The sequence below is a fragment of the Mustela nigripes genome, chromosome 9 (assembly GCF_022355385.1).
Source record: "Mustela nigripes isolate SB6536 chromosome 9, MUSNIG.SB6536, whole genome shotgun sequence".
Lineage (NCBI taxonomy): Eukaryota > Metazoa > Chordata > Mammalia > Carnivora > Mustelidae > Mustela > Mustela nigripes.
In genome coordinates this window covers 12728037-12754618 of record NC_081565.1, presented here as the reverse complement: position 1 = coordinate 12754618, position 26582 = coordinate 12728037, and the positions used below count along the sequence as shown (strand labels likewise).

The following is a 26582-nucleotide window of genomic DNA, read 5'->3' as shown; positions in this document are numbered from 1 at the left end:
TGAGACGCCCGAGCTCTGCCAAGTGGCAGGTATCCCTGCTGTCTCGGGCCGCTCCCCTCTCTGGAGTGCCTCCTTCCCTGCTCCTGCTCTTCCTGCGTGGACACTGCCCATCTGTCTAGTCCTGGCTACTGCTGCTTGGAGCCCGCCCACGGCCCTTTGCTCCGGTCTCCGGCAGATTTCACTTTGCTCTGTGTTTCCCCACCTGCTTTCTGTGCTTTGTGATTATTGCGTCTGCTCTGCAGTTGGGGTCCTCTGAGGGTACTGGCTCGGGTCTCTTGAACTGTCCTTGTCCTGCCCTTCTCGGCAGAACAAGGTAGAGTCTAGCTCCTTCAGAGTCCCCCAGAACCTCCGGGTGAACTTGGAGGTCCTCCCCTCCCGCAGTGGAGCACGTGACCAAACTCATTCATAAGGCTCTAAAATGAGAAGTAGTCCAAGATTCTGTCACAGGTGGGAAGCCGAGGCCACGAGTGGGGCAGGAACATCTCCAGGCACACAGGAGCTGGAGGGCCTGCCGGTCAGTTGGGCCTTCCTGGAAGGCATTGGGGAGGACTTCACAGAAGTGACAGGAGCTGAGATTTGAGAGAGGAGCAGCCCATCAGAGGGACGGGGGAGAAGGGTGGTTAGGCAGAGGGACCCCGCGAGCAAATGCTCAGAGGTCAGAATCTTCCTGTCCTCTTGGGATGTGAGGCCACCGTGGGAGGTGAGAAAGGGCTTGGAGCTTAGGGAGTGGGAGGTGAGGAGGTGCGGGTGCAGAGAGGAGGTGAGCAGCCCCCCCCCCCCCGCCCGTGTGTTGGATTGAGTTAGGGGAGGATGGGCATCCTTGCCCTGTGCCGGGGGCCTTTTCTCCTAGATGTTCACCGTGACCTGAGAGGTGGGGAAACCAGGTGCCCAGAGGTTTGGTGACTTGACCTGGGCTTCCTGGGCTAGTAAGAGGCACAGCCAGAGTGGGAACCTGAGCCTCTTGAGCCTCCAGGTTCTGCTGAGCACTGCCTGCTGAGGCTGTGCCTCCTCTCTAGGGCCGGGGCCCGAACTCTTATTTTAGCTGCTCCCCAGCCAGGTGTGGGAGCCATGAGGAGAGTGTACCTGAAAGGGGTGGCCCTGGTTCTGGGCCACAGAGATGCGGTGTCACTGAGTCGCCCAGCACATGTGTGCGGGTGCACAGGACACAGTGGGCACCTTCCAAGGATGAGGTCGCTGCTCAGTGGGCCTGGCTGCTCTTTCTTTGAGCTAGGCCTGTGGGAAATGAGACCAGTGCCAGGTGGCCTCTGGCTGGGCAGCCCCAACTCTGGCCTCTGCCGCCCTGCAGCCGAGAGGGCTCTTAGAATACCTGGCCCCTCACCCCTTCCTTGGGGAGCCCACGACCCCCCCTGTAGGTTTCACAACTATTCTGATCTTATTTCCTGGCAGTTCTCAGGGTATGACAGTTGTCTGTGGGCCTCACTGAGGGAGAGGCCTCCATTCTGGGCCTCTGGTACCTTGCCCGCAGCCCAGCCTATCACAGGGGCCTGATAAATGCTTGTACTGTGAATGATACATTGAGCACCTATTGCATGCCAGGAACTCCACCGGGCGCTGGGGTAATGGACTCCGGTGAGGCACTTTGTGACCCCCAGAGCTCATCTGGCTCCTTTTAGGTCAGTTGTCTTGGATCAGGTATTCATCTCTACATTTTCCAAATGAGGAAACCAAAGCACAGAGAAGAGGCAAGTAGCCTGGGGTCACATCGTGAGCCGGTGAGGGTCAGAGCCAGGCTGAGCCCATCCTCCAGTAGACGCCTACCCCCTGGGCTATGAGTGCATCTTGGGGGCTGTCAGCTGTTTCTCTGCCACCAGCTTCACTGAACTCTGGAACCGGGGACCAGAGGTGGTGCTCCTGGGCCAGCAGGGAAGCCGGGCCCACAGAGACTCTGGATCCCAGGAGCAGGGCCCCTGGGGGCACAGCCAGCACCTGACTCCTCCTCATTGCTCTGCCCGAGCAGGAGCAGGGGCCCCCTCTGCCACTGCTGAGGAACTGGCTGTCTGGGACAGTGACTGTGTTTGGGGTAAGTCAGAGGCGGGAGAACAAAGAGAACCCTTCCTGCCAATGTGACTCTGACCTTGGAAACCCAGAAAAAGGGAAGAGTTGGCTGCAGGCTTCAAAGGGGGGCAGGCCTCCTGCGGACGGACATTGAGGAAGCCTTGGCTTTGTCAGTTCTTGCTGCCGAATTTCTCCTTTTCAGGTTAACTGAAGTCCTGGGGATCAGTGTCTGTGGGCTGGCCTGGAATCCTGCCACTTCTCCGGAAGGCCGGGCCATGCCAGGATCACTGCTCTGCTTTGCCTGGGCTCTTAAGACACAACTTACAGACGTGGGACTCTGGACCCAGCTCCCAAGGCTTACCCCAGTGCCCCTTTGCATGTGTGCCTAGCTGTAGGAGGGGGGCCCCAGGGGTGCTTGGGATCTTGCAGGGAAGTGCATAGCGGTCAGGAGATCCTGGGCACAGTGAGGCATTGCATCTTTGCTCATTATTCCACAGACGATAGGCAAGTCCCTACTGTGTGCAAGGTGCGGACTCTGTCCCTGGAGAGATGCATGGTGGGACCTGCCCCTGTCTTGCCAGCTGTGAAAGGAGCCCCTGGCTGAGGCAGTCCACGGATGGGTGGGCACTATGTAACTTGGAGAGTGGGTGCCTGCTAAAGGGGAGGGGCCAGCCTCTATACTATGTCACTAGGTCTTTGGATGTATAAGAGAAGCCAGAAATCTAGAGCGTTTTGGGTGACATTTTAAAATTTCACATCTTTAAATGTTGGCAATTGATTCAAAACTTAAAAATGTCAAACGCTATGTGGGCTTAACAAAACATGAATGTTGACCAAATACAGCCCATACTCTTTAGTTTAGAGACCTCTATCTAAGTGTCGGATAGAACCCAGGTGGGCAGTCGGGGGAGTAGGCAAGGCCCTCTGGAGGAAGAGCCACATGGGCAGAGGTGTGGCTGGGCGAATCTGCACCCGTGTTTTCAGGACAGTCTGGGGACCCCAGCAGAGCGGCCTGGAGTGGCAGACTGGGTGGGGTGGCCTGCGGACTGTGGAAGCCGTGCTGCCTGGAGAGGGACCGGCGCTAGCTGGTGTGAAATGCTGCCCCAGCAGAGTGGAGAAGTGGCGACTGACCCCGGCTACCCTGAGCCAGCAACGGCTCTGCCCCGTCCCTCCAGCTGGGGCTTTCTGCCCATCCTCGGCACAGTCAAACGAGAATCTTTGGTCAGGGAAGTGGTATTTAAGAGAAGGCCCTGGGACACCCGGTATCTGGGTCCTTAGCTCTGGGGGGACTGTCCGTCCCTCGGGGTGTCCGAGTGTGTGGAGGACCCCTGCGCTTTGCATCTGCTCTCCTGCTGGCCCTGTAGCTCCTTCAGGCACGGGAAGTCCTAACCGCCCAGAAGGGGCTCACTTCTCCCCACCCCTGCAGGGGTCCTGCATTCTTCAAAGGGTTTGAACTGCTCTGGCCAGAGCCTGTCTGGTTGTCTTCCTGTTCAGGCCAGCAGGCATAACTTCCCTTTGTTTCACCACCCTGTCTGCCACGCCCTCCACAATCCATATTTTCGTTTCCTTCTAAGTGATCACCTGCTGCACGGGTCCTTCAGATTGTCCTGGCAATAGGTCTAGCAAACTGGCATTGAGCACCGGCTGTGTGCAGGACCTTGGGGAAGAGAAACGGAGGTGACTGAAGCCCAGGGACCTGATATGGCCAGGAACGGATCGGGTAGACAGACTCAACCCATGGACCATGGCGGGGTCAGCTCCAGGGTCTGGGTGAAGGGCAGCGAGGCAGCAAAGTGGGAAGGGGCAGTCAGGGAAGAGGCGAGGTGACTCTGTGATCCCCAGATGCCTGTGTCTGAGGCCAGGGACTCCTGGTGCTTTCCCAGCCTTGCCTCCTCCCACTCAATGCTCTGTCCTCAGCCTGTGGGGCGGCAGCAGCCGGCCTGAGTGAGGCGCAGGCAGAAGAAACAAAACAGAAGGAGGCTCCTGGCCTTCTGGGCAGAGCAGGTACCATTTGTTGCCAGATTCCTCGCTGGATACCCTCTCGATCACATCCTTCCCTTTACTTTAAGTCTTTTTAGTGTGAAGGTAATTAAAAGTACAAGCACAGAGTACCAAATTCCAGCCATACAGGGGAGTGTCAAGCAAAAAGTGACATTTTTCCTTCTACACCACTGTCACTATAGAGCCTCCCCACCCCACAAAAACCACGGCTGATTGTTGGCCGGGGCTTTTTCTGCAGACTTTTTGTGGCGCAAAAAAAAAAAAAAAAACAGTGTCCGTGTCTATGTGCTGAAGACATGTCAGCTAGCATAATCCTTCCTCCTTGACCTGTAGGGAGGGGAGCAGGGGAAAGCTGGCTGTTCTGGCCCAGAATGAAGACTCCCCCACCCTCCACCCCTGTCCCTCACCTCGTTCAGCCCTCTAGCCACACAGCTCTGGGGGTGACGTGGCTCCCCAGGTGGGGCCGTGGTGTGGGCTCCAAACTCAGTCTTCTAGAGAGGGGAAGAGACAGGCTGCATGGCCATCATAGGGCTTCTTGTGCAGACAGGACTCCCCAGGGGACTGAGTCATTTCTGGTTTTGCCTACCTGTTCCTGGGGACGGGAACAGGAGTCAGCTGTGGTCCCTGTATGCCCTGGAGGTGCTCCTAGCCTCGGGTAGGAGAGATGTGTGCAGCCTTAGTGAGACCCTCTAGCTGGGGACTGTCACTTGGCCTCTCCCTCTGGGCCTAGGTCGGCCACCAGGCACAGACCCTGGAGCCTGGCCCTAAGGGACTATTTGGGGCTGGGGGCAGCTGAGCCCAGGGAGGACTGTTTGCCTGGGCTCAGGGAAGCTTCTGGAGGCATTGTAATAACCTAGGATTCAAAAGGGAATTTCTCACTTCTGGTCCATCATCCGATGGGGCTCAAAGTACCTCCAGCTCAACAAGGGAGAAACTGGATAGAAAGGAACAGGAAAGATCTGTGAGGTGCAAATGCTGGTACTGTTATTTTGTGTGGGGTCCCCTGTTTCCTGCCCCCTGTGTGGATTGGGGGCCCTGTGTGGATTGAAGCTCAGAGCTGGTTGAGGACTGGGCCCTGGGTGGGGGAAGACGCGTCTGCTTAGGCTGGAGAGCCCTGTCTGGGCCAAGTGTTGGCCCTTGTCGCTGGGATATTGAACGGCACTGAGTACTTGGTCACCTGTTAAGATAGGGTACAGAGATCTGCCTGATGGCCTTTGGCTTTGGTGCCCGTTTCCGGGTGATGGGTGTATTTTATGGTGATGAGGACAGGGACAAGAAGAGTGAAGGAAGGCTTACTTTGTGCCAGGACCCTGCGGCCCACCCCTAGGCTGGTCTCCACCTCCAGCTTTGCTCCCCTTTAGTGCTCCCCCAACCCTGTGTGGCCCACCCCTTCCCACTGGACTCCAGGCTGCCTCCTGCCTGCCTTGTTGATTTTACTTTACTGACCCATCCCTACCCCTGCACCTCAAGTACCCTCGCTCACGGTCTCTGCCTCTGTTGTTCCCTTATCCTTGATCACTCTGCCCAGGTGTCTGTGACCTGCTCCCTCACTTCATCCAGCCATGCGTGAAGCAGCCTCCTCTCCCTCTAGCTGGACCCTACCCTGTGTTTCTTTCTTGCACTTGAGTTCATCTGAGATTATCACTGTGTACTTCTCCCACACTTCTGCCCCAGGGGAGCAGGTAGTGGCTGTCTTATTCCCTGATGTGTCTTCAGCCTCTAGAACAGGGCCTGCCCCAAGGTTGGTGAATGAACAAATCAATGGATTTCATTTACTCTTACCCCATGAGGTAGGCACATTGCTGTGCACTTTTACAGACGAGGAAGGTGAACTCAGGGGCTGAGTAGCTCATGGTCACATTTGTAACATGACAAAACTAAGATTTGATGAGCCAGATGTCTGTAGCCCAGAGTCTTGTCTTAGCCAGTAGAAGCTACCACCTCCCCGAATCTAGGCAGGCCTGCTCTCCAGGAGAGGATGAGAATGTGAGGGACTGAGAACTGTGGGTATTGTACCCTGAGAAGACCGGAGGGCGTGAGGAAAACTGGTGGGAGAAGGCCAGAGAGGGCCAGGGGGCAGGTCGGACACTTCACTGAGGCTCAGGGCAGAGAGTCTCTGCGACGTAGTCCCTGAAGAGAGCAGCCCCGGGGCACCACGGCTCCCAGAGGCCCCTTGTGCTGGCTGTAGTTCCTGGCACGATTTCTTTCCCAGAGGAGCTCAGGCCTGGCCCGGCTGCCCAGGGCAGAGAAACACATGGAGAGAGAGAGAGAGACTCCAGCCTTGCTGTTTGCGTTGTTGTCACGTCTTCTCAATCAGCCTATTTCTGGGAGCAATGACTTCATCTCCTGTGATTCTCAACACAACCATTGTCAGGCATCCATGGAAAGACTGGGCCTGGCACCGTCCATGTTCTCCTGATGAGCCAAGTTAGGAGAGCCAGTTGGCAGGCCCTAACCTGACCTGGGTCGGGGGCTCACGGTCAGGTCTGCCTCCAGGAGACTCCCCTTCCAGTGATCACCCTCAGATCTGGCCTCGTTGACCCTAGGGAGCCCGGTGCCCCAAATGCCAGCCAGCCAGCCGCACACGGCCTGTGTTGGGGGCCGGGGCAGTCACACCCAGCGTCCACCCTCAAGGGCTCCAAGGGCTCCTTGGAGTAGGCGGACCCTGCCTGCATTAGAGGGGCTGCGTGGGATAGGGAAGGGAGTGGGGACCCCACTTGGGCTTAGGGAACGCACCAAAGAGTTGTTTGGGCCACAGAGGAAAGGTGAAGGCTGGTGGACGATCTCCCTGTGGAGGGTACAGGAGGGGCTGGCCGATGGGCCTGGCATCCGGGTGTCGTGGGTCACCGTGGCAGCGTGTTGGGCTGGGCCGTGGCGGGGGATAGAGTGGAAGATGATGAGAAGGCAGGGTTTGGACTTGACCCCATAGCTGGCTGGATTTTCAGAGCGGATGGGGCCTGCTGAGGGCTGTGGTTTTAGAAGCAGCTCCCTGGCTGTGTGTGAGGGTGGGTGTGGGAGGCTGTCTTTGAGGAGGGGGTGGACACCGGCAGTGGCTCCCCTTCATCCTCCAGGGTAGGGGAGTCTCCTCCCCTGTCACTCCCCCACACTGCCTGCAACGCCAGTCTCCACCCCTGGACTGCTTGTGGGCTAGGAACCGGAGGTGGTGGGAAGTCCCAACTTTAGAGTGATCCCCCCCAAAAATCTTTCAGCTGGACTTCGTGCAGATCTGGAAGGCCCCAGAATCCCAGAAGGCACATCTTTAGCCCAGGTTTATTTACACGTTCTCCTGGAGGCAGGGGGAGGACTTGAAGGACACCAGGCAGGATGTGGTGCCAGAACACTCATGCCCCCACCAACTCCCCGTCTGGGGGTTCCCTGGGCCGCACCTCGGAGCAGAGCCAATAGTACAGGCCCCTGCTCAGGGTCAGACTGCCGGGCGTCCAGTCTCATCTGGCCCACTTCCCCACTCTGTGGCCTTGAGCAGGTTGCTTGCCCTGTCTGAGCTTCAGTGTCCGCTTCTGTTAATGGGGACAGTAATTGTACCTGCTTCCCAGGGTATTTCTGAGAAGAATTTGTTTTTAAAGTGGGGGGTAACTCTGCTGCTTAAGCGTCTGCCTTCGGTTCAGGTCATGATCTCAGGGTCATGGGGTCAAGCCCCATGGTGGGCTCCCTGCTCATTGGGGAGTCTGCTTCTCCCTCTGTCTGCCCCCACCCCTGCTTGTGCTCTCTCTCTCTCTCAAATAAAAAAATGAAATCTTAAAAAAATAAAAACAAAGGGGGAAGGGGCCTAGCAGAGCAACCACACATAGGAGAGGCCCAGTTTGCCTTAGCTGTAGCAGAGGGGCCATGGGGGTAGGGGCAAGGGGACGGGCAGTTATCTTCACCTTCCTTACCGAGGCTCCCTTAGGTTTCCCAGGGCCAGAAGTGGGGAGGGTGATGAGAGAGCCTGGCTGAAGGAGCAGTGAAGTCTGGGCCCTAGCTTCCTCCGCTGCTTACCTCAGGCAAGTCTCTCTTAGCCTCAATTTCTGGGACCAAGGAAGGAATAAGGAAAGGATTGATGGTGGTTGGAGCCAGCAGGGGGCAGGTGAGGGGCTGACATACCTGTTAAGACTTCTCTTCATTTCCCCATACTGAAAGTCATCTAACTCCCTGCCCCGAGCAGGCACCGGCAGGGAATGTTTTCAGACGGGCCTTTTCCAAGCTAAGGGTGGCCACGTTCTCCTGCTTCTGTGTTATTTTTCCCACAGAGGATGGTCTGCTGTCGCCCTTGTCCCTGAGCCACCACCCATCTTCCTTTGCTTGCCTTCACTGTTCCTGCTCTTCAGCATTGTCTTTTTTGGTAAGAAAAACTGTTTGGCAAACCAGAGAACATTTTCTGAGCATCTTTAGTCTGCTTAGGTCTATGTTGGGCCCAGGGGATACAGAGATGGTTAAGATACTGACCCAGGTATTAAGGGGAGGAAGATTGTTGAATTGTCTTGTGTTTAAACATCTGAATGCAAAAGCAGTAAGGCTGGGGCAAGAGGCCCTGGGCCCTAGGTTCTTCTGCTTTCTGCCTGTGGGACCCCTGGCGAATTACACGACCTCCCTGAGCCTCCGAATCTTCAGCTCAAAACCTAGGTCAGTCCCTGATGATCCCTCCCAGTTCAAAGGGTCTGGGATCAGTTTGGATTATTAACTTCACTCTGTCCTCTCCAGGTAGAAGGCTGGGCTAAGTGCACTTTAAGCACAAAGCTGGAAGAGCAGACTCGAGGCAGTGCACTGAACCAGGCAGTCAGTGCAGGCAGGCAGTGCACTGAACCACGGTGAAGCCAGCTCTGCAACATACTATTTATATGTCTTTGGACAAAATCCTTCCTTGAATTCCTTTGAGAATTTTTGGGGGGGCATGTGTAAATGAGTATTATGGTATGCCTGATACCAAGGGCCTGGCCCATAGGAACTCATTCATTAAAGCTGCTGAATACCTCCCCTCCTCAAATCAGGCACCTGCTCCACAGCAAGAACGCGCCCCTCCGACACCCTTCTCGGCCCCTAGTCCCAGCTCTGCATGTTCCATAGTGGGACTCTCCGGGGGAGGAGGCTGTGGAAGCATACTTCTCTCACCCTCCCTGCCCCCGCCCTACAGCAGAGGCCTACAGCTAACTGAGGAGACCTAGCATGGGGACCCACAAACGAATCGAGGGAGAGCCCCTCGGTGGGGTTCAAATGGTTTAAAACCTCCTTGATTTGAATATAATACTGGTTTCGAATTCTGTCTTGCTTTAAGAAGAACATGTTTGCTAATGAAATTAATAGTGTAAACAAGATTTGGGGAGGGCAGGCAGCCAGAAGAGAGGGGTTATTTAAACACACTTCAAAGAACACCCTTTTCCAGCATCTAAGCCACTCCATTTGCATACGTAATGATTGTGCTAATTATAGGTGGCCTCATCTGTTAACAACAAGTTTGCCTGGTTGTGCTACATTATTGTAATCACTCAGTCAAAATTTCTGGCATGCTTTTCACCAAAGATAACACTAGTAATAACTCCTATCATGTTTGATCCCTTGCTCTGTGCCAGGCTTCTTAGCGGCCATTTGACAATGATCTCATCTCTTCTTTGCAACAGCTTTGTGCCCCGCAGATTCCTACCCCCTGTGTACGGAGGGTGAGATTGACGTCCCGGGAGGTTAGGTAACGTCCCTGGGATCCCATCGCCGAGAGCTGGTAGCTGGGGACGTGGCCCAAGTTCTTTGCTAACTCATGTTCTTTCTACTCCGTGTGCGGCTCTGCCTCTCCAGGGAGACTGGGCACGTGTGCTCGCTTTTTCTGTCGAAGCTTTCCCTTTCTTGTTTGGTCCTCACAGAAACTCCCTTTTGGCTGCAGAGGAAACGGAGACCCTAACAAGGAATTGAGGGCAGTGCAGGAGGCGCGACTGGGTCCCCTCACTTCTCGGGTGACACCTGGCCCAGCTCACTCAACCACCTTCCCACAGCAGAGGGAGGGCCGCCCCTCCTTGTCCTTCCCTGGGGTCTTGAGTCCCAGCTTGAGAGGATGGTGTCTTGCCTCTCCCACTCAGCCAGTGCTGGGCTTGGCCTCACAGCCCAAGAAATTATAAGGCAATAAACAGGTGGGAAGACACCAAGTGCACCATAAATCGCCGTACATTTGTTGTCATTAAATCGGAGGTTGCACCCAGGTGGCTCGTGGCCACACGTCGGCCACAGACAGGTTTCCCTGGGTCTGAAAAGATACAGAGGTGTTTCTTGGTGTTTTTAAAAGAATCAGTTACCGGGGTGCCTGGGTGGCTCAGTGGGTTAAGTCGCTGCCTTCGGCTCAGGTCATGATCTCGGGGTCCTGGGATCGAGTCCCGCATCGGGCTCTCTGCTCAGCAGGGAGCCTGCTTCCCTCTCTCTCTCTCTCTCTCTGCCTGCCTCTCCATCTACTTGTGATCTCTCTCTGTCAAATGAATAAATAAAATTAAAAAAAAAAAAAAAGAATCAGTTACCAACACTGAAACACCCATAAAACATTCACCTGCAAAATCAGGGTTTCTGGCTTTTCCGGAGCAGACAGATGTGGCAGCGTTGAGCCTGTATCCCTCTAGGGCAAAGAACTGGCCGCTACAGCTCATCCCATCTTTTTCTCCCTGGAAGGCCTTCAAGTTGGCATAGCCCAACTTAGCTCTTCCCAGCGGCCCTGTGTGTTGGGGGCAAGGGAGGGGAATAAGGTTCCCGTTCTGTAGACAAGGAGCTTGGGGCCCAACGGGACTGCTGGACCCTGCCACAAGCTGGTGTTGGGGAGGCTGGGACTTACACTTCATCCTCACTGGCCTCCAGATGTGTCTGAGCCCCACTGGCCACCCTGGAAAGAAAGAAACCTTTCACGGGCCTAATGACTCAAAACTAACCAACAGTGAGCCTGGGGAACTGTTCCTGTCTCCCCTTCTCCCTTTCCACCCTCCCGAGGCCGGAGGGGACATGGGAAACCTATTCATTTAAACTCAATTATTTTCTCGAAGACAGAACTGAACTGAATTGGGTCAGCGGCTATATTTGCTGTGCTCAGCTATTTCCCCTGTACCGCCAGCGCCCACCGGGCGTGTTGCTGGGCTCCGTGCTGCCGGGCTCACCAATTATAACTCCATATCAGTGGCCGTTCCTTAGCATGCTTGATTTGGGAACAGAGGAACACCCTGTGTTCCTTTACCGAGCAGGCCACAGGAGCAGGGTCTGGAGTGTGTGGTCACCACCTCCTGGACCCAGGCTGCAGGTTTGGCGCATTTCATGTCCAACCCCTGTCTGCAGTAGATGTGCTTCTGACAGTGGAGTTTTACAGACAGGGAACCTGAGGTCTGGAGAAATTGGGTGCTTGTTGGAGAGGTAGGCCTTGGAATCAGATACAACTGGGACCTGACTAGGTGTATGACTTGGAGCAGAGAGCTGACTGCTAGGCACTCCATCTCATCTGTAAATGAGGCATGAGTACTTGACATACCTCTGGGGGCCAGGCTGTTGTACTGGAAATGTGACGTGCTACGTGACGTGGACACTTAACCCACCCATCCACACTCATTCCTTTGCACTGTGTGCAAGGCACAGAGCATGGTAGGGGACTGAGATCTCAGAAGGCATACAGGCTGGGCTGCCCTCCTTTCTGTGAAACTGTTCCTGATTTCTCTGCAATCAACTGGAAATGTTTCTGCAGTCATTACATGTCATCTGTTGGGCCAGGCCCTGCAATGGATAATTGCTCAGCCTCTCCTGGACCTGTGGCTAGGCATGCTTTTGTTTGGCAATGATGTCTGTATGTGTCCTACCCCCCCCTCCCCCCGCGCTGGACTGCCAGCTTCCTGAGGGCAGAGAGCACGTGTCTTGTTCACTTGCTTGAACGCTGATGTCATGCCCTTTCTAGCTGGGTGACCTTGGACTGTTGGGCCTATTTTCTCGTCTGTAAAATGAGACAGTAGTGTCTCCCTGTGACACCCAGAAAGAGGCTACTGGCAGCTTTGTGCATAGACACCTGCAAAAACTCTCGGGAGACATTTGGAAGAAGTGAGATCAGATGCTTCTGTTTCACCCTCTTGAAGCCCAGAACATCTAAGATTGGGGCTCTGGGGGATCCCGGGAAGGGCTGTGAGTGCCGTCTTGTTGCAGAGTTGCTTCCTTCCGTGGAGCAGTGTGGACGGGGTGTAGCCTGTGGGCCTCCCCTCATCCCCTCCGTCTTCTCTGCTCTGGGGGCTGGGTGTTGCCCAAGCTCGGGCTGCTCCAGCTGCTCCGGTCTCAGAGAGCCATACCTCCCATTGTCCAGTGGTGGGGCTGCGATGAATTAGGACCTAGCCAGCTGCTGCTGACCTCCAGGAAGGCACCCAGGTCCCAGTGCCTGGCGTTGGGACTTTGTTTTGGCGGTGTTGAATCTGGAGGTAGAACAGGGTCCCCCAGTCCACTCCCATGATATTGTTGCTGGTCCCAGAGGCTTGGGGGTGGATAAGGGGACAGTTCAGGGAGGTTTGGATTCCTTGACCTTTTAGGGACTTGGTGAAATCGGAGGGCCTGTCTGTGAACTGGGGCATTGGGCCGGTGTAGACCTGTGGTGGCGATGGCTATGAGAGCAGGGCTCCACTCTTGTGGGGTGGGGACAGAACTTGGGGACTTGGCAGCAGGTGACCTAGTCAGACACAGAAGCTAGACCCTGGTAGAGCACAGTGAATGGAACTTGAGCCTTTGGGGGCAGGACTTAGGGATGGGGGGCCTGACCACCAGCCGACCCCAGCATACTGTCATAAGGCTCTAGCAGCCACAGGCTCGGAAACTGTAGCCATCCCTCCCTCCCCCTTCCCCTTGTAGCAGTCAGTCCCTGGAACACCACGCTGAGTGTTTGCCCAGCACTCGGCACTGTGACAACCAAGAAAGAAATGCTGACCAGGTCTTATTGCAAGTTCGAGAGTAAATTTACTATTTTTCTAAGGAGGCATCACGTGGGTGGGAATTTACCCACCCCCTATACATTCACAGCGTTTTGATGGAAACATTGCAATTTTTTGAGTGAACATGTGTCAGCAATCACTGTGGGGGAAAAGGTTCCAGGATTCTCTGCCAGCTGAAGTCATTACCACAAGGCACTGGTTGGGGGCCTGGCAGATGGGGGTGATACAAACAGGCCAGTGGAGGGTGAGGAGGTGGCCAAGTGGGGAGCCTGGCTGGCCTGATGGGAGGTCGGAGGACCTTGGAGCCTGGCCGGGGTGAGGGGGGGCAGGTCTCTGAGCAGGTGGAGAGGAGGGAGGGAGTTGGGAGGTTGTGGGCTGACAGTGTACATTAACACCCTCCCCCCCACACACACACATCACAAAACAAGGTGAGTAGGGAGCAGAGACAGGGACAAAGAACAGAGACTTTGGAATGGTGAACACTGGCAGCTTAGACCAGAAGGACAGGCTGGGGCCAGATTGTTGAGGGGCCTGGAATCCCAGCTGCCACCACTAACAAGCTGTGTGACCTTGGGCAGCTTTTCCAACATCTCTGTGCTTTAGCTTCATTGTAGTAAAATGTAGCAGTGGATGCCCACAGCTTATGACTCTCTTGAGGATTCATGGAAATAATGTATGTAGAATGCCTAACACTGGGCCTGGCACATAGCAGGTGCCAGGACACATTTGTTGTTTGTTGGTGATGATAAAACCACATAAGCATAGATGTGCGTACATAAATTAACAGCTGGAGTGCACTGAAACTGCTCTCTAGAGTTGGCCCTCAGTCTAATATCAAGTTTGATTCTCACCTTCAGCAAATACAGCAGTTGTCTCTTTAGAAGCTCTTGTCCATGAACAGCCGGTCCCTGGGGCTGACTCTCCTGTAAGGATCTGTCTCTGGTCCTGTGCCTACCTCCATCCTCTCGCTGAGACAGCTCTGGGCAGGTCAGAGAGGGCCTCCATCCTCTGCATAGCCTCTAGGAAGAAGAGATCCATGGCCACAAGATAGGTCCCCCTCCCAAGGGCTGTGCCTTGACAATGTTGGGGTTGGCTCTTGCACATCAAGAAATGGGAAGGTGCTTGAGGAAGGATGGTTCCAGAGTTCTCCAGAGAGCCTAGCCCAGTTGGCGAGACATCGTCAGATCTTAAAGATGATACCACATCTGGACTCTGAACTTTTGGTAGGAGAATGACCTACAGGGTGTTTGTGTTCATCACACATTTATTTGAATGCCAGGACTTGAAGTATGGAGATGAATAGATCCCAAGGAGGGCCTGACAGGGGGGTCAGCAGGATTCCCTGGGGGAGGGAGATGCTGCGTGAGGCAGGCCGGGAATTCAGGAAGAGGAAGGGGTGATTTCATACTTCCTGTGCCTGAGGACACTGGGAAAGCCTTCCCCCAGGTGGGGACAATTAAGCTGGGTCTGAAAATTTGAATGAGAATTAGGAGTAGGGGGAGGAGGGGTGAGCTCCGTGGGGAGCAAAGGTGTGGCCTGGAGGAAGGGCAGGGCAGGCCTGGGGCAGAGTGAAAAAGGAGAGCCTGTGGCTGGTTGCTCCTGTAAGGGTGAGGAGTGCCTGGGTGGGTGGGTGGGGCCTAGTGATCCAGGAGGCCTGGTTCTCCCAAGGTGCTGGAACCGGGCAGGAGTGACTGGATCTTGGCAGCCTCTGGAATTCCCCCAGCTATCTGTGGCCAAGTCACTGTGTGTTCTGTACTTTCACTTATTGTTCAAGTTGACTCTGAAAGGAGCTTACAGGAGGTTATGTAGCCCTCTGAGCTAAGGCTGGAAGGGTATGGAGGAGGGAGCTTATTCAAGGTCAAGCAGCTGGTGAGTGTGGGAGCCTGACTCGGGCTGTACATTTTCTGACCCCAAATACGGGCTTCTTTCATATTTTTATCTTATTTTTTTTAATTGAAGTACTGTTGGTGTACAATATTATATTAGCTTTAGGTGTACAACATGATGATTTGACAGTTACATACCTTAAGAAAAAACTTGTTTCTTTTTAGCTTTTGACCCCCTCCTGTGGTAGCTGTCATATTGAGAAACCCCTGTCATAGGGGCCTCTTTTGTAGAACAAAAGCTTAAAACTGAGAGGACCCACCCACCGGCAGGGTGGCTTCCTGCCTGGGGGTAATCTGGGAAGGCCTCCAGGAGAAAGAGGTTGTTAGAATTGGAGAGGGAGACTGAGAGGACCAGATGGGTAGTAGGTACAGATGGTTGTCTGGAGTGAGGCATATCTGCTTTCCAGTGAAGCTAGGTCAACTTGTGCAAGTGACCAAGCTTCTCTGGACTTGGATTTTTCATCTGTAAAGGGGTCACAGTCTTGGCCTTGCCTGTTTGTTGCCACACTAAGCTCAAGTAGGAGGTCTTGTAGGGCCTGCACCTAGTGGAGGTGCTTCGGAAATGTTCTCTGGCCCTCCTTCCTGTCGCCAGGGGCTTGCTTCTGCCCTAAGACCCCTCTCTCTCTCTGCTTATAGCCTCACTTCTCCCCTCTTCTGAAATTTCCCCTAGGACATTGGGATCTTGGGCTTGGAGCCCTCTGGGCTGTGGGTGTGGGCGGATGGAGATGTTGGGGGCTGCAGGCCTTCACCAGTGGTCAGGGTCACCATTGCCTAAATGGAGCTGAGCCCAAGTGAGGACACTGCAGGGGATGCAGTGAATTACAGACTTCCTAGTTTGGGGGTTGCTTTGGGGCCACAGTCAGACCTCTTCACCAGCCTTTCGTGCTCCAGCCAGAGTCCTGGCTGTCTGCACTCAGTAGGTGCTAGACAGTCTGGCACTTGATAGGAGCTCAGATGTTTGCCAAGGGACTGGAGCAGGCTGAAACCACCATGAGCTGAACTGGGACTTGTGATGTCTCTAGATATAGAAGCCAAGGAGGAGGCAGGACCCCCAGCAAGGGCTGTATACTCTCCCCACCCCCACTTCTCCATCCATATTTACATGGTGGAATTGAATGCGGTTATCTCATTTCTCATGTCTCAGAAAGCTGTGTGGCAGCCAAGCCAGTGGAGGCTTCTGGGTGCTGGGCCCCAGCTTGATTAACCCTCAGGGTGGTGACTGTAAGAGAAGGTGTTCCCTGTGGGTGACAGAGGCTCTCTATGTAGCTGGCTCAAGTGTAATGGAAAAGGGGTGACTCCAGGCCAAAATGTTGAGTTGATTGGGGGTGCCCTTCCCAGAGGGATTTGTGTTTCTGTGTGACCTGAAGATGAGTCTCTACGCCAGAGCGTGGGGTGGCACTTGGGCCTGTGTGTCAGACTGGGTCTGCCTGCCCCCATAGCCTTCCCAAACCTGGGCAGCTGACCTTGCTCACCCAAGCGCCTCCTCCGTCCTGGTAGTTAAACCTACTCCGGTCATCGTGGCCCCATCCACGATGTGGGTGTGTGGGTGCTTCCCTACAGGAGATGAACCGGGTGAGAGAGGGAACTTGAACTCAGGACTGCTGCGCAGGGGTCTGCGCCAGTGACTTGGGTAAGCAAAGCCCTGGCTTTGCCGGTAACTCCGCCTTCGTTCATACTTTAGAAATGTTTGAATGGAAGTGCGAGGTGGCAGGGGAGTGGGGAAGCTCTGGGCTGCGGCTCCGAGCCGGGGAGCCCGGGTGTGGCCTCCGCGGCGGCGGATCTGGCGGGGGCGGCCGGGCGGGAGGGCGCAGCGGCCGGGCGGGAACGGAAAGCAGTTTCAGCTGCGGACAGCTGGCCGCGCATACCGGCGCCGCCGCGGGGCCTGGGAAGGGCGGGGCGTGCGGCTCCCAGTGGGCGGGGCCGGCGGCTGGGGGCGGGGCAGGCAGCTTCCAGCCTCGGGGGAATGGGGCGTGGAGCCGCCCGAAGGAATGCGCCGGGAGCCGCTGGCGTAGAGGCGCTTTGGCACGTCCCCCGAGTTACCCCGCTCAGCTTCCCGAGCTGTGACAGGTCTGTGATAGGTCTGTGACAGGCCAGCCAGAAAGTTACCGAAAGATATTCCTCAGCACATATGCCACTGCATGCTTTGCGCCAGACACTGGTCGGAGGTGTTCGGTCTTACCAGGGTGACCAGGTCCCTGTTCTTACAAACCTTTCCTACGGTGGGAGAGAGAACAAGATGATTTAAGATCAGGGCTACGAGGAAAGTGAAGCCGGGGTGTTAACTTGGGGGTTGGGGTGGAAGTTACACCTTTAGCTAGAGTGGCCAGGGACGGCCTCTCCCAGGACACTTGATATGAGACTTGATATGAGACGGGAATGAGGCGAAACCAGCCTTGCGTAGAGCCAGGGCCGCTCAGAGGGAATAGCAAGTGCAAAGGCCCAGAGGCGGGACTGGGGCAAGATATGACCTGGGGCGGAGTCAGTGCTTCATGGGAGGAGCCTGCAACGGACCTCTCTGGCCGAGGTTCCTCCAGCTTCCTGGACCCAGAGCTTGGCGCCAGGTCTGCACCCTGCCCCCGTGCTCTGGGAGGAAGACTTGCCTGTGGCTGGAAGCAATTGTTGGTTTTCAGGAGTCTTTCTAGACTTCTTGGATGTTGTGCCATGTGGTTACCTGTATGGAAGACTGTAATTTTCCACTTGTTCTCTGAAGGACCCGGAAATCTCTAGATGTTGTCACCGCTGTTTTTTTTTTTTTTTTTTTTTTTTTTTTTTAAGTCATTTTTGAAATATTGGCTTGGAAGACCGATTCGGCATGTGCTTTGCAGGAAGGGGAGGCACGCCTGAACACACCTCTTAGATGCTGGCCCGACTGGAGAGGCCCCCTGATCTGGCTGGGAGAGGCACTTGGCTGCAGGCCATTCTCAGGAATGGGCCTCTGTGGCCTCGGACTCCTTGGTGACAACCTTGGCAAGATTCTGGGCCGGGCCAGAGCTCTGTGGAGACCCGGTCAACCTCGCAAACCAGATCGGGCTCCCAGGCGCCCAGTGCGCAGACGGGGGTCATTTGAAAGAACTGCGATTCCACTGCCAAGGTCTGTGGGGGGCTCCGTGGGAGGAAAGGGGCACAGGAAACTTACTCCCTGGTGGGTGGGCACAGATCTAGCTAGAAGGTGTGGGGCTATTTCTCCAAGGAGGCCCAGCCCTGGGACATACTCCTCACCAGGGTCCAGGGCCTCCTTGGTGTACTGAGGAGGTGAGGTCTACAACAGCAACCCTTTCTTATCTCTGAATGGCCCACAGGCACTGAATGGGAGGCTTCCCCAAGGGCTTGGGAAGAGTGAAGGTGGGGCCGGGGTTGCTAGGCTGGCTTCTCTCCTGGGACTCAGGAGCTCTTCTGAGGGAGCATCAAGTCTGGGTGGCAGGGTGGAGAGAGGCCCAGGAGCACAGGACCAAGGAGGCCAAAGCAGGAAGACTCTGGGGTGCCTGGAAGGTAACCTAGGCCCAGGGACTGGCAGGGTTGCCGAGGTGTGGGCTGTGAGAAGGGGGCTTTGACCTCAAGCCGCCTGGTGAGGAGTGAGTGAGGGCCCCGGGCTGCTGTTCCCTTAGCCTGGGGCTCCCAGCAGGCCTCTTGGAGACAGATTTAATAACCCTAGCCTGTCTCTCTGGTGGTTAGTGTTGCAGGAGAGAAGCTTTACTCCTAAAACTTTTATTGATCAAGACGCTAATAAAAAGTAAAAGGTTTTTTGGAGCAAGGTGTTTTTTTTGTTGTTGTTTTTGGCTTTTGGGTTTTTTTTTTTTTTTCCTTTTTTCCTACTGGAGCAAAGAACATCAGAGCCGTAAAACACAAATCTGTTTTCCTTCCTCTCCCTAGATTTAGGGCTGGGGGTGGGATTTGGCCTTGTTCAGATTTCCCCTCTTCGGGAAGTCTTGCCTGACTGCACTGGCCTTGTGGTCATTCCTCTGTTTTCCAGTAGTTCACCAGAGCTGCCTTTGCTCATCTGGTCTGTTCCCCAGAAGGGTCGAGGGTAGGGCTTACAGAAGCCTGAGACCCCGAGGCAGTGAAGGGCATCTCCCCTAGGAGATAGTGAAGGCTTGCTCTTGACTTCTCAGGCTTTTTTTCTTTTTTCTTTTTTTTTTTTTTTTTAGATTTTATTTATTTATTTGACAGATCACAACTAGGCAGAGAGAGAGAGGAGGAAGCAGGCTCCATGCTGAGCAGAGAGCTCGATGTGGGGCTTGATCACAGGACCCTGAGATCATGACCTGAGCCGAAAGCAGAGGCTTAACCCACTGAGCCACCCAGGTGCCCCACTTCTCAGGCTTTTTGGGTTTGGTTCTTTTGCTGCCTTGTTCTTCATTTCATAAACACTTCCTGAGCTCCACCAGCCTGCTCTAGCCTCCCTTCGGACGCAGAAATAGAAGATGCGGCCATGGCCTTGCAGAGCTTGCCTTCTGTCAGGAGAGACAGATGCTCGTAAATAAGCGGGAAAGCAGAGTAATTCTGGATTGGGGAAAGTCGTCCTACTGAAATGTAAGTCAGGGATGTTTGTCTCCTCTGTTTGGCACCTTGTTTCCCAGTCCTAAAATAGTGCCTGGCCCGTAGTTTGCACTAAATAAATATTTGCTGGGTGAATGAGCCAAACTCTATGAAGAAAACAAGTGTCTCAGTGGGGAGTAATGGGGTGTGGCAGGACCTGTGATAGCTGTCCAGGGGCTCTCCATGGGGAACAACCGAGCTCCAGCTGCTGGCGATTCCCTGAGGCCTTGCCCTGGCAGAGGGGAAAGGAGAAGGCCCACCGAGGCGGCTGCGAGTACAAAGTCCCCAAGGCGGGAAAGCAGAAGCTGCGGGGGTGGGTGGGGGTTGGGTTTGGTGGATGAGGTCAGAGGGTAGGCACCTGCCTACTTCTTCCACCTGGGGAGGAGTGTGGATTTATTCAGAGTGCTGTAAGGTGTGTTGGAGGAGTTTCTCACCCCAGGCTTAAATAATCTGATTTACATTTCTATACTGTCCCTCTGGCTCCCTGGTAGGGCTGGGAGTGAGGCTGCAGGCTGGGGCACGCGAGGGAGCTGTTAGAGGGGTAGTAGGTTTTGCTGATGGATTGGATTCTGAAGGCTGGGGTGGGGTGGGGGGTGTCCGGGCTCCAGAGTCTTCACTTCGGACATTTCAGACTTGAGATTCCTTGAGGGATCCAAGAGAAGATGTCAGCCCAGCATGTCCTTTGTGAGTCGGGAGCTCAGAGGAGGGGAGGGCTAGGGATCGAACTCAGAGGGGCCTTGAGCACACTAGAGTTGATGAAAGCAAAGGAACAGATGAAACTCCCAAAGCAAGGTGTTCTACTGAAAGGGAGTGCCCCCAGGTTAGAGCCTGAGCAACTCCAGTCCCCCCCAATCCAGGGAAGGGGCCGAGGTAGCAGGAAAGGCGCTGGGAGAACCTTAGGTGTTGGTGGCAGGAGGGAGGAGGAACACCAGAGGGTCTGGTGGCCTGGGTTTCAGGGAGGGTGTGGGCTGTCTTCTGTCAGTAAAGAGGATAGAAACTGTTGGCCTTGGCCCCATGAAGGCCCTTGGGGACCATGAGAACCACTGGGGTCAGGATAGGTGAGTTGGATAGTAGAGTAGGAGGCAGTGGTGTCAGGGAAGGGCAGGAAGCACCAGCCAACCCGGGAAGCAGGGGAGGATGGGGTAAGGGCTCAGACCTTCCTCTCGCTTCTGGGTTTACCAGGTTTACCAGGGTCTTGCCCATTCCTCTCAACCCTGCACCGCATCCGAATCCTCTGAGCAGAATCCTTGGAGGCCGATGCAGAGGGCTGGAGGGGTGCCCCAACGTGCTCTTGAACCCCTGTCTGGGCTCCTCTCGCCCTTTCTCAGCAGAGCTCGCTCACCGCCCTGTTGGCTCACTTTTTCTGGTTCGTGGGACCTCCTGACCCCCGTTCTTCCCCATCTCCCTACTTCTCTCTCTCTGGGTCCAAGGCCCCCCTAGAGAAGAGCATGTGGAACTGGGTTTGCTTGGAGGGTCTTTCTTCTTTGTCAGAGCACGCTGGACTTCATCTACACTGGTAACTTTGCTCTGGAAAGCTCCTTTGTGTGCTGGGCATCCAGAGAAGTTTGAGGTCTTTTTCAGGGTATTTTGGTGGCCAGAACCTGGACCTCCCCCAAGGCGTGGCTGGCTGTGTGGGGAGTTCAGAATGTGTTTGGCTTGTGGGTGGACAGGGTAGGGTTGGGGACAACCTAAGTTCTAATGGTCCTCAGGTGGGGGTTCCCAGTAACTGTCGAATGAATGGCACTCGGATGTTTGCGTTTTGGGGCTCCCAGGTTGTTTGGTTAAATGCTTCCTCTGCTGGTTAACCAGTGTTTTCACATCTGTTATCTGCAGGGGGTGTTTCTTCATTTCATACCTGAAGAAACTGTGGCCCAGGAAAATGAAAGGTCTTGCCCAGAGGTCACAGTTGCTAGGTAACATCACCAGAATTGCACACCAAGCCTGCAGACCCCCCCATGAGGCTGCCCTTAGGGACCAGCCTTGGGGGTGTGGCGCGGATGGTGGGGTGCAGGGCGCACGGTCTCCTGCCCCTTCAGAGCAGTGCCATTTGCTGTGCCGGGCTGTAGGGCATTCCTCCCGACCACCTGTTTCCTGTGGCAGTCCAGACCCTCCCTTCCCTGGCTCTAGGCTCCAGGAAGATAGGATGAGGCAGCCTTGAACTGGGTCAAGCCTTGGGGGGTCCCCAGCTTCTGGGAGGCTGTTTGTGTATGGCTTGTATGGCTGTTGCAGAAATCCCCTCAGGAAAGCAGGCTCAGCTGCACAGCATCCCGGGAGAGACACCCGAGCAGGACAGGGCCTGCCCCCTCACTGGGGACCGAGGAGACTCAGAGACGGCAGGGGTGGGGCTGGGCTGCCCCTGGAGGGTTGGCTCTTGTGCTCCCTCCCCTTGGGCCGGTTGCCTCTGCACTCTTGCTTCCCTCCTCCCACCCAGCAGACCCCGGGTAGCCTGGGGCCAGTGCAGGACAGAGGCTGGCTCTTTCCAGGTTTCTAAGGATTTGGGCCATAGCCCTCTGCCTCTGCCCCGCCCCGCCCCACTGTCTCCATGGCTTTCTGGTCTGGATGTTTCTTGGGGAGGGCAGGCACCTGGGAAGAGCGACAGAGTAGTCTTGCCTGGTAGTCCCTGAAAGTTCCAGGTGGATCCCCCCTCTTTACAGGGGGCTTCTGAGGACCCGAGGAAGAAGTGACTTGTTCAGGGTCACTACCCAGTGAGCTGGTTTTCTACTTTGTCTCCCAGCATATCATGGGGACAACCTCTTGCAGCCTAGCTTATCTGGCTGCTCTTTGTAAAGTGCTCGCTCTGAGCTGGGCCTTGTTCTGTAACTTATCAGTTCCTCATAACCCCCCGTTGGGGGGTTAAGTACTTTTATTGCCCATTTTACAGAGAGGGGCTTGTCCTCGACCCCCTGGGTTACAAGTCACATGGCCCGCATTTGAACTCAAGTCTCTTCTTAACCAGCAGCCTACCCAGCTTCAAGCTTATGTGATCGCTGGGTTCTCTAGAATCAGAAACAAAAACAAAATGGTCAACCCTTGAAGGACCTGGCCCTCGCAGAGTTAGGCCCAAGGACACTGTCTGGCCTTGGCCGTTCTCATGGAGGATGGCCACACACCACTTGCAGCGTGCCCAGCCACTCCAGATGCCAGGAAACAGTCCACCTCTCTTGGAGTGTTTGTTAGACCAGGTACCAAGGCTTTAAGTCTCCTTTCCTCACCTCTGCCCACTCCTGTTCTAGCAGCTCGGCAGGACCTGCCTCCCCCTGGAGCCTCAGGGCCTCTGGAGAGCACTCAGCCCTGCAGCCCTGCCTCCTCCTTTCTCTTGGACAGTGGAAGGGCTTCGGCTGCTGAGCTTGGAAGGACGGCTCTCCTCACCTGTCCCTTCCTTTGGCCATACATCCTTTCCAGAAAGGGATGAGGGTCTGAGTGTCAAGCAGTCCTCCTGCAGGGCTGCAGACCTACTTCATCTCCCTCTACCTCCTCTTCTTTCCTTTTCCTGTATCTCACCCTTACCTAGCATCTATGCAGTTTCCTGCTGTGTTGTGTCCAGGCGTGATTCCCAGTGTTTTCATCTGTAAGGGGGAAACAATAGAAGAGACCCCACAGGGTTTTGAGGCCCAAACTGAAAGCCTAGTGGCTGGGCACCTGCAACAAGTGAGTCCCCATCTACCCTCCACATTCTCCCCGTGAAGGAAGGATGCTCGTGGGTGCGGAACAGGTCGGGCCTGCGGGTCAGGGTGGGGAAAGTGGGCCTCCAGAGGGGGCAGGTGGGAGCCAGAAGCCTGGTTTCCTTATCTGTGAGATGGGGTGTGAGGACACGTGCCTGTGGAGGGCTGTGAGCAGTGCCCGGCAGTGCTAGCCGTGCCGTGTCCGGCCCATACTGAGTGCCGAAGAGAGCTGTGCTTTCTGCTCTTCCTGCTTCAGAGGTAGCTGCGTTTGAGGGTGTGGGGCGCTCTTCGGGTGAAATTTGAATTTTTACTGTTGTGTATTTTGTCTAGATTTCCTGAGAAGGCTAAGCCCTCCATTCTGATCATGACTTTGGGGGAGTTCTTTTGGGTTTTGCCGTCTTGTCTCCTGCATTGAAAAAGGGATCTGTGCCTTTAAGGCGCCGGCAGCCCCGAGTGAGACACTGGCCCTTTAAAAGCACATTACGGAGAGTTGGAACTTAGCCTTTGTTTAACTAGCAGTGATTAGTCCCAGCGGACAGGGCTGGAGTGGTATGTCTAGGACCAGACCGGAGGGCTGCAGACTGGCTGGGCCCACTGGGGGACAGCGGGCTGAGGGGTGCCTGGCCTGGCCTCTCGCTTTCCCCCCCGGCCTGGTGATCCTGGTGGCTTGGGGACCCTGGTGGCCGTGCTGAGGGATGGTAAGTGGCCTGATTGTTCTAATCTGCCTGAGCAGAGGCTGGAATGTGGGCTGCTGCCAGCCCCAGGGCCCCCGACCAGCCTCCTGGGCCCAGGGAGCCCCAGTGAAATAGGTGGCAGCCGGCTGGTAGGGAGGGGTTGTCACAGGTACTCAGTCTTGGGAGGGACTCCGGAGTGCTCCAGAGATGGTGTCTCTGCAGACATCTCCCGCCTGCCCAGAATGTGGAAACAGTTAGATTAGCCCCGCCAAAAAGAGAAAAACTGAGAAGTGTTGCTGCCGGTTTTAGTTTTTACAGCCAAGCCTTGATGGTCTACCCCTTTGAGAACCGGGAAAGGCTAGGAATGGCCGAAAAGTTTTCTGAGCTGGGGATCTTGGCCTTTGCTCTGGGTGGCCCAACCCTCGGCTGGACTGGGTGGGGCTGCGCTGGGGTTTGGGGGCCATGTCATCTCCACCCCAGCTCCCCGGCCCCCCAGCAGGGCTCTTTTATATTCCCCCTCCCTTCCTGGATCTGTTCCCTGATCCCTGGGCCTGTGGGCCTGGAGTGTGTTCTGCCTCCGCGTACACATCTGAAACCCTGTTAGGAGCCGGGTCCTAACTGTGATGTGGCAGCCTTTCCTGGGGAAGTACCTCTGTCTCCAGGGAAGGCAGGGATCCGGCTTGTTAGTGGAGGGCTTGTGAGAAATAAATGAGCCAGTGCTGTGGAGCGCCAAGCGCTGTGCCGGGCACGTTCCAGCCTTGGTCCCAGCCAGCCTCACTGCCATTTCCGGGGGGCTGGTGGTGGATCCGACACCTACTAGCAGGGTGTCCTTCTCACCATTTTCCAGACAGGGTCACATCAGAGGTGACAAAGGCAGAGCTCAGGGTACAGGTCTGGTGACCCAGAATTTCTGTAAGTTCTCTGAAAGCTGGTGCATGGGCTTACATGATTTCTGTAGTTTTGGTGAAAGCCTGAGGTTTTGACAAGCAGTGAAGACAGTTTGGAGCTGGAGCCCAAATGCTAGGCCTCCAACTCTGTCCCGTACCTGGGAATGGTGACCTTGGACAAGCTGCTGGACCCCTCCTCGCCTCCACGTCCCAGTGTCTGAGGGGTTGGGTGCATGGGTCAAACCCTGGAGGGGGTTCTTGGTTTTGCTGGGGCACATGTCATAGAGGTAGGGGGTCTTTGAGCCACGGTTCATGGATAAAGCAGACATAGCTGCTGGGTTGGGACCCATCTTGGATGCTATATTTGAAAGTATATGGCATTATTGGTTGGAATCCCATGGCCAGGTGGCGAATGACAGATTGGGCTACTTTATCCTAGAGGCAGCCCGTGTGGGGGGTTGTGGGGAGAGTTGGTGAGCTCTTGGAGTCTGCCATACTGTCTGGGCTTAGGAAGCCCCTTGAGGTCTCGAGCCTCTGTTTCCTTAACTGTAGTCAGGGGGCAGGGTTTTATGAGCATCAGAAGCCCACATTTAGTGGACCCATTACACTTCCCAGGTATGAGAGGTTACAGGTGAGGCAGGCACTGTAGAGCCACAGATGGCTGTGGCTTATGGTCACCAGGAGCAGGAGGAACTCCGCAGCTACACCCCACTTTCCTTTGACGTCTAGATTCCTGCCTTTGTTGGTGGCCTGGGAACCTGCGGCTCCCTGGCGGCCACCCTCTCCTGCTAGTTTGCTGCTGTTGAAAGACCACGCTGTCTCCTACTAGTTAGAGTCTGGGAAGCAGAGCTCTTGATGTCCCACTGAGACTCCCAGATACCAGGCTTAGGGACGACTAGGAAGCCCGGGTCCCAAGACCTCCAGGCTGTGTTGGCGTATTGGAGGCACCTGGTAGCTCTCTGCTGGGGTGCTGGGAATGGGGGAGGGTAGGAGGGCACCATTCCACCGGGAATGGGGGGCATAGTGAGGTTCATGAGCATGAGGAGCCTCGAGCAGGCTCTGGCAGGGGGAAAGGCAGCCCATTTGTCAGGTAAAGAGGCCGAGGTGCAGGAGAGGCCAACTCGAGAACTCTGCTCTCTTGGCCCAATGCCTGTTCCCATCTTTGACTCTTGTCTCCCTGAGACCACAAAGCTACTCTGTCCCAAATTGTGGCTGGAATTAAAAAGATAGCAGGGCTAGAGATGAGCACTGGGGCTGGAACCTAGGGTGTCTATGTTTGTTCCCAGATGTGTCTGTCCATCTCTCTTCCAATGGGGGCTTGAGGTGCCTACTTAAAATGACAGACAGCACTCTCAATCTTGCTATTGGGGCTGGTATGTGGAATGGCCAAGGTTCTCTGGGCTCAGATGGCAGAGAGGCTCTTCAAGAGCCCCCATACAGGGAGGGCCGGGCGGGCCCTGCATGCTGGGCAGAGTGAGAGGCATCTTGGAAATAACTGTGTGCCCAGGGAGAAGCCAGGAACCTCCAGAGCAGTGCTGCTGGGTAGGGAAGGGGTAGAGTGTCCAGGCAAAGGCAGAACCAGGGCTGGTCATAGGGCTCACTGTGTGTCAGAGGTGGTGTCACCCCCATTTTACAGATGACGAACGGAGACATATGGAGTAATTAATGTGACCAAAGTCCCAGAGCTTTATTCTCATTTGTGTTTGTTTTTAAGGAAGGAGTCTTCTCCACATTGACCAGTCATCAGCCAGCACAGTGCCTGGAGCTGGGGCTGTGTTGACAAGGGGCTGGTCCTTGGTTGGGGCAGGAAGCTTGGTGACCAGGGATGGGGAAGACAGTCCACACATAGCTTTGTCACCCTAACGTGAACAGCCTGCACAGAACAGGAGGGGACATGCCATGACCCTTGGGTGTTAGGAGGGGAGAAGGTCCTGCCTCTGTCCCCATCCTCACATTTCTTGGAGGGGCAACCTGAACCTAGGAGGACTTCCCGGAGGTGAAGAGCTGGGAG

General features: G+C 55.3%; 1 protein-coding gene across 9 annotated transcripts in view; it reads left to right on the top strand.

Moving 5' to 3' along the window:
- Positions 1-26582, top strand: part of DAB2IP (DAB2 interacting protein) — a 186078-nt gene that overhangs the window by 122645 nt on the left and 36851 nt on the right. Inside the window, exon 1 of one of the 9 annotated variants that reach the window (XM_059410887.1) lies at positions 17697-17903. The exons of 7 other annotated variants lie outside the window; for them this stretch is intronic. In XM_059410887.1, coding sequence (XP_059266870.1) covers positions 17740-17903 — 164 coding nt within the window. In that variant the 5' untranslated portion in view covers positions 17697-17739. Of the gene's footprint in view, positions 1-17696; positions 17904-23589; positions 23709-26582 lie in introns of those variants that run through there. One more of the 9 variants, XM_059410889.1, reaches the window with a different exon arrangement.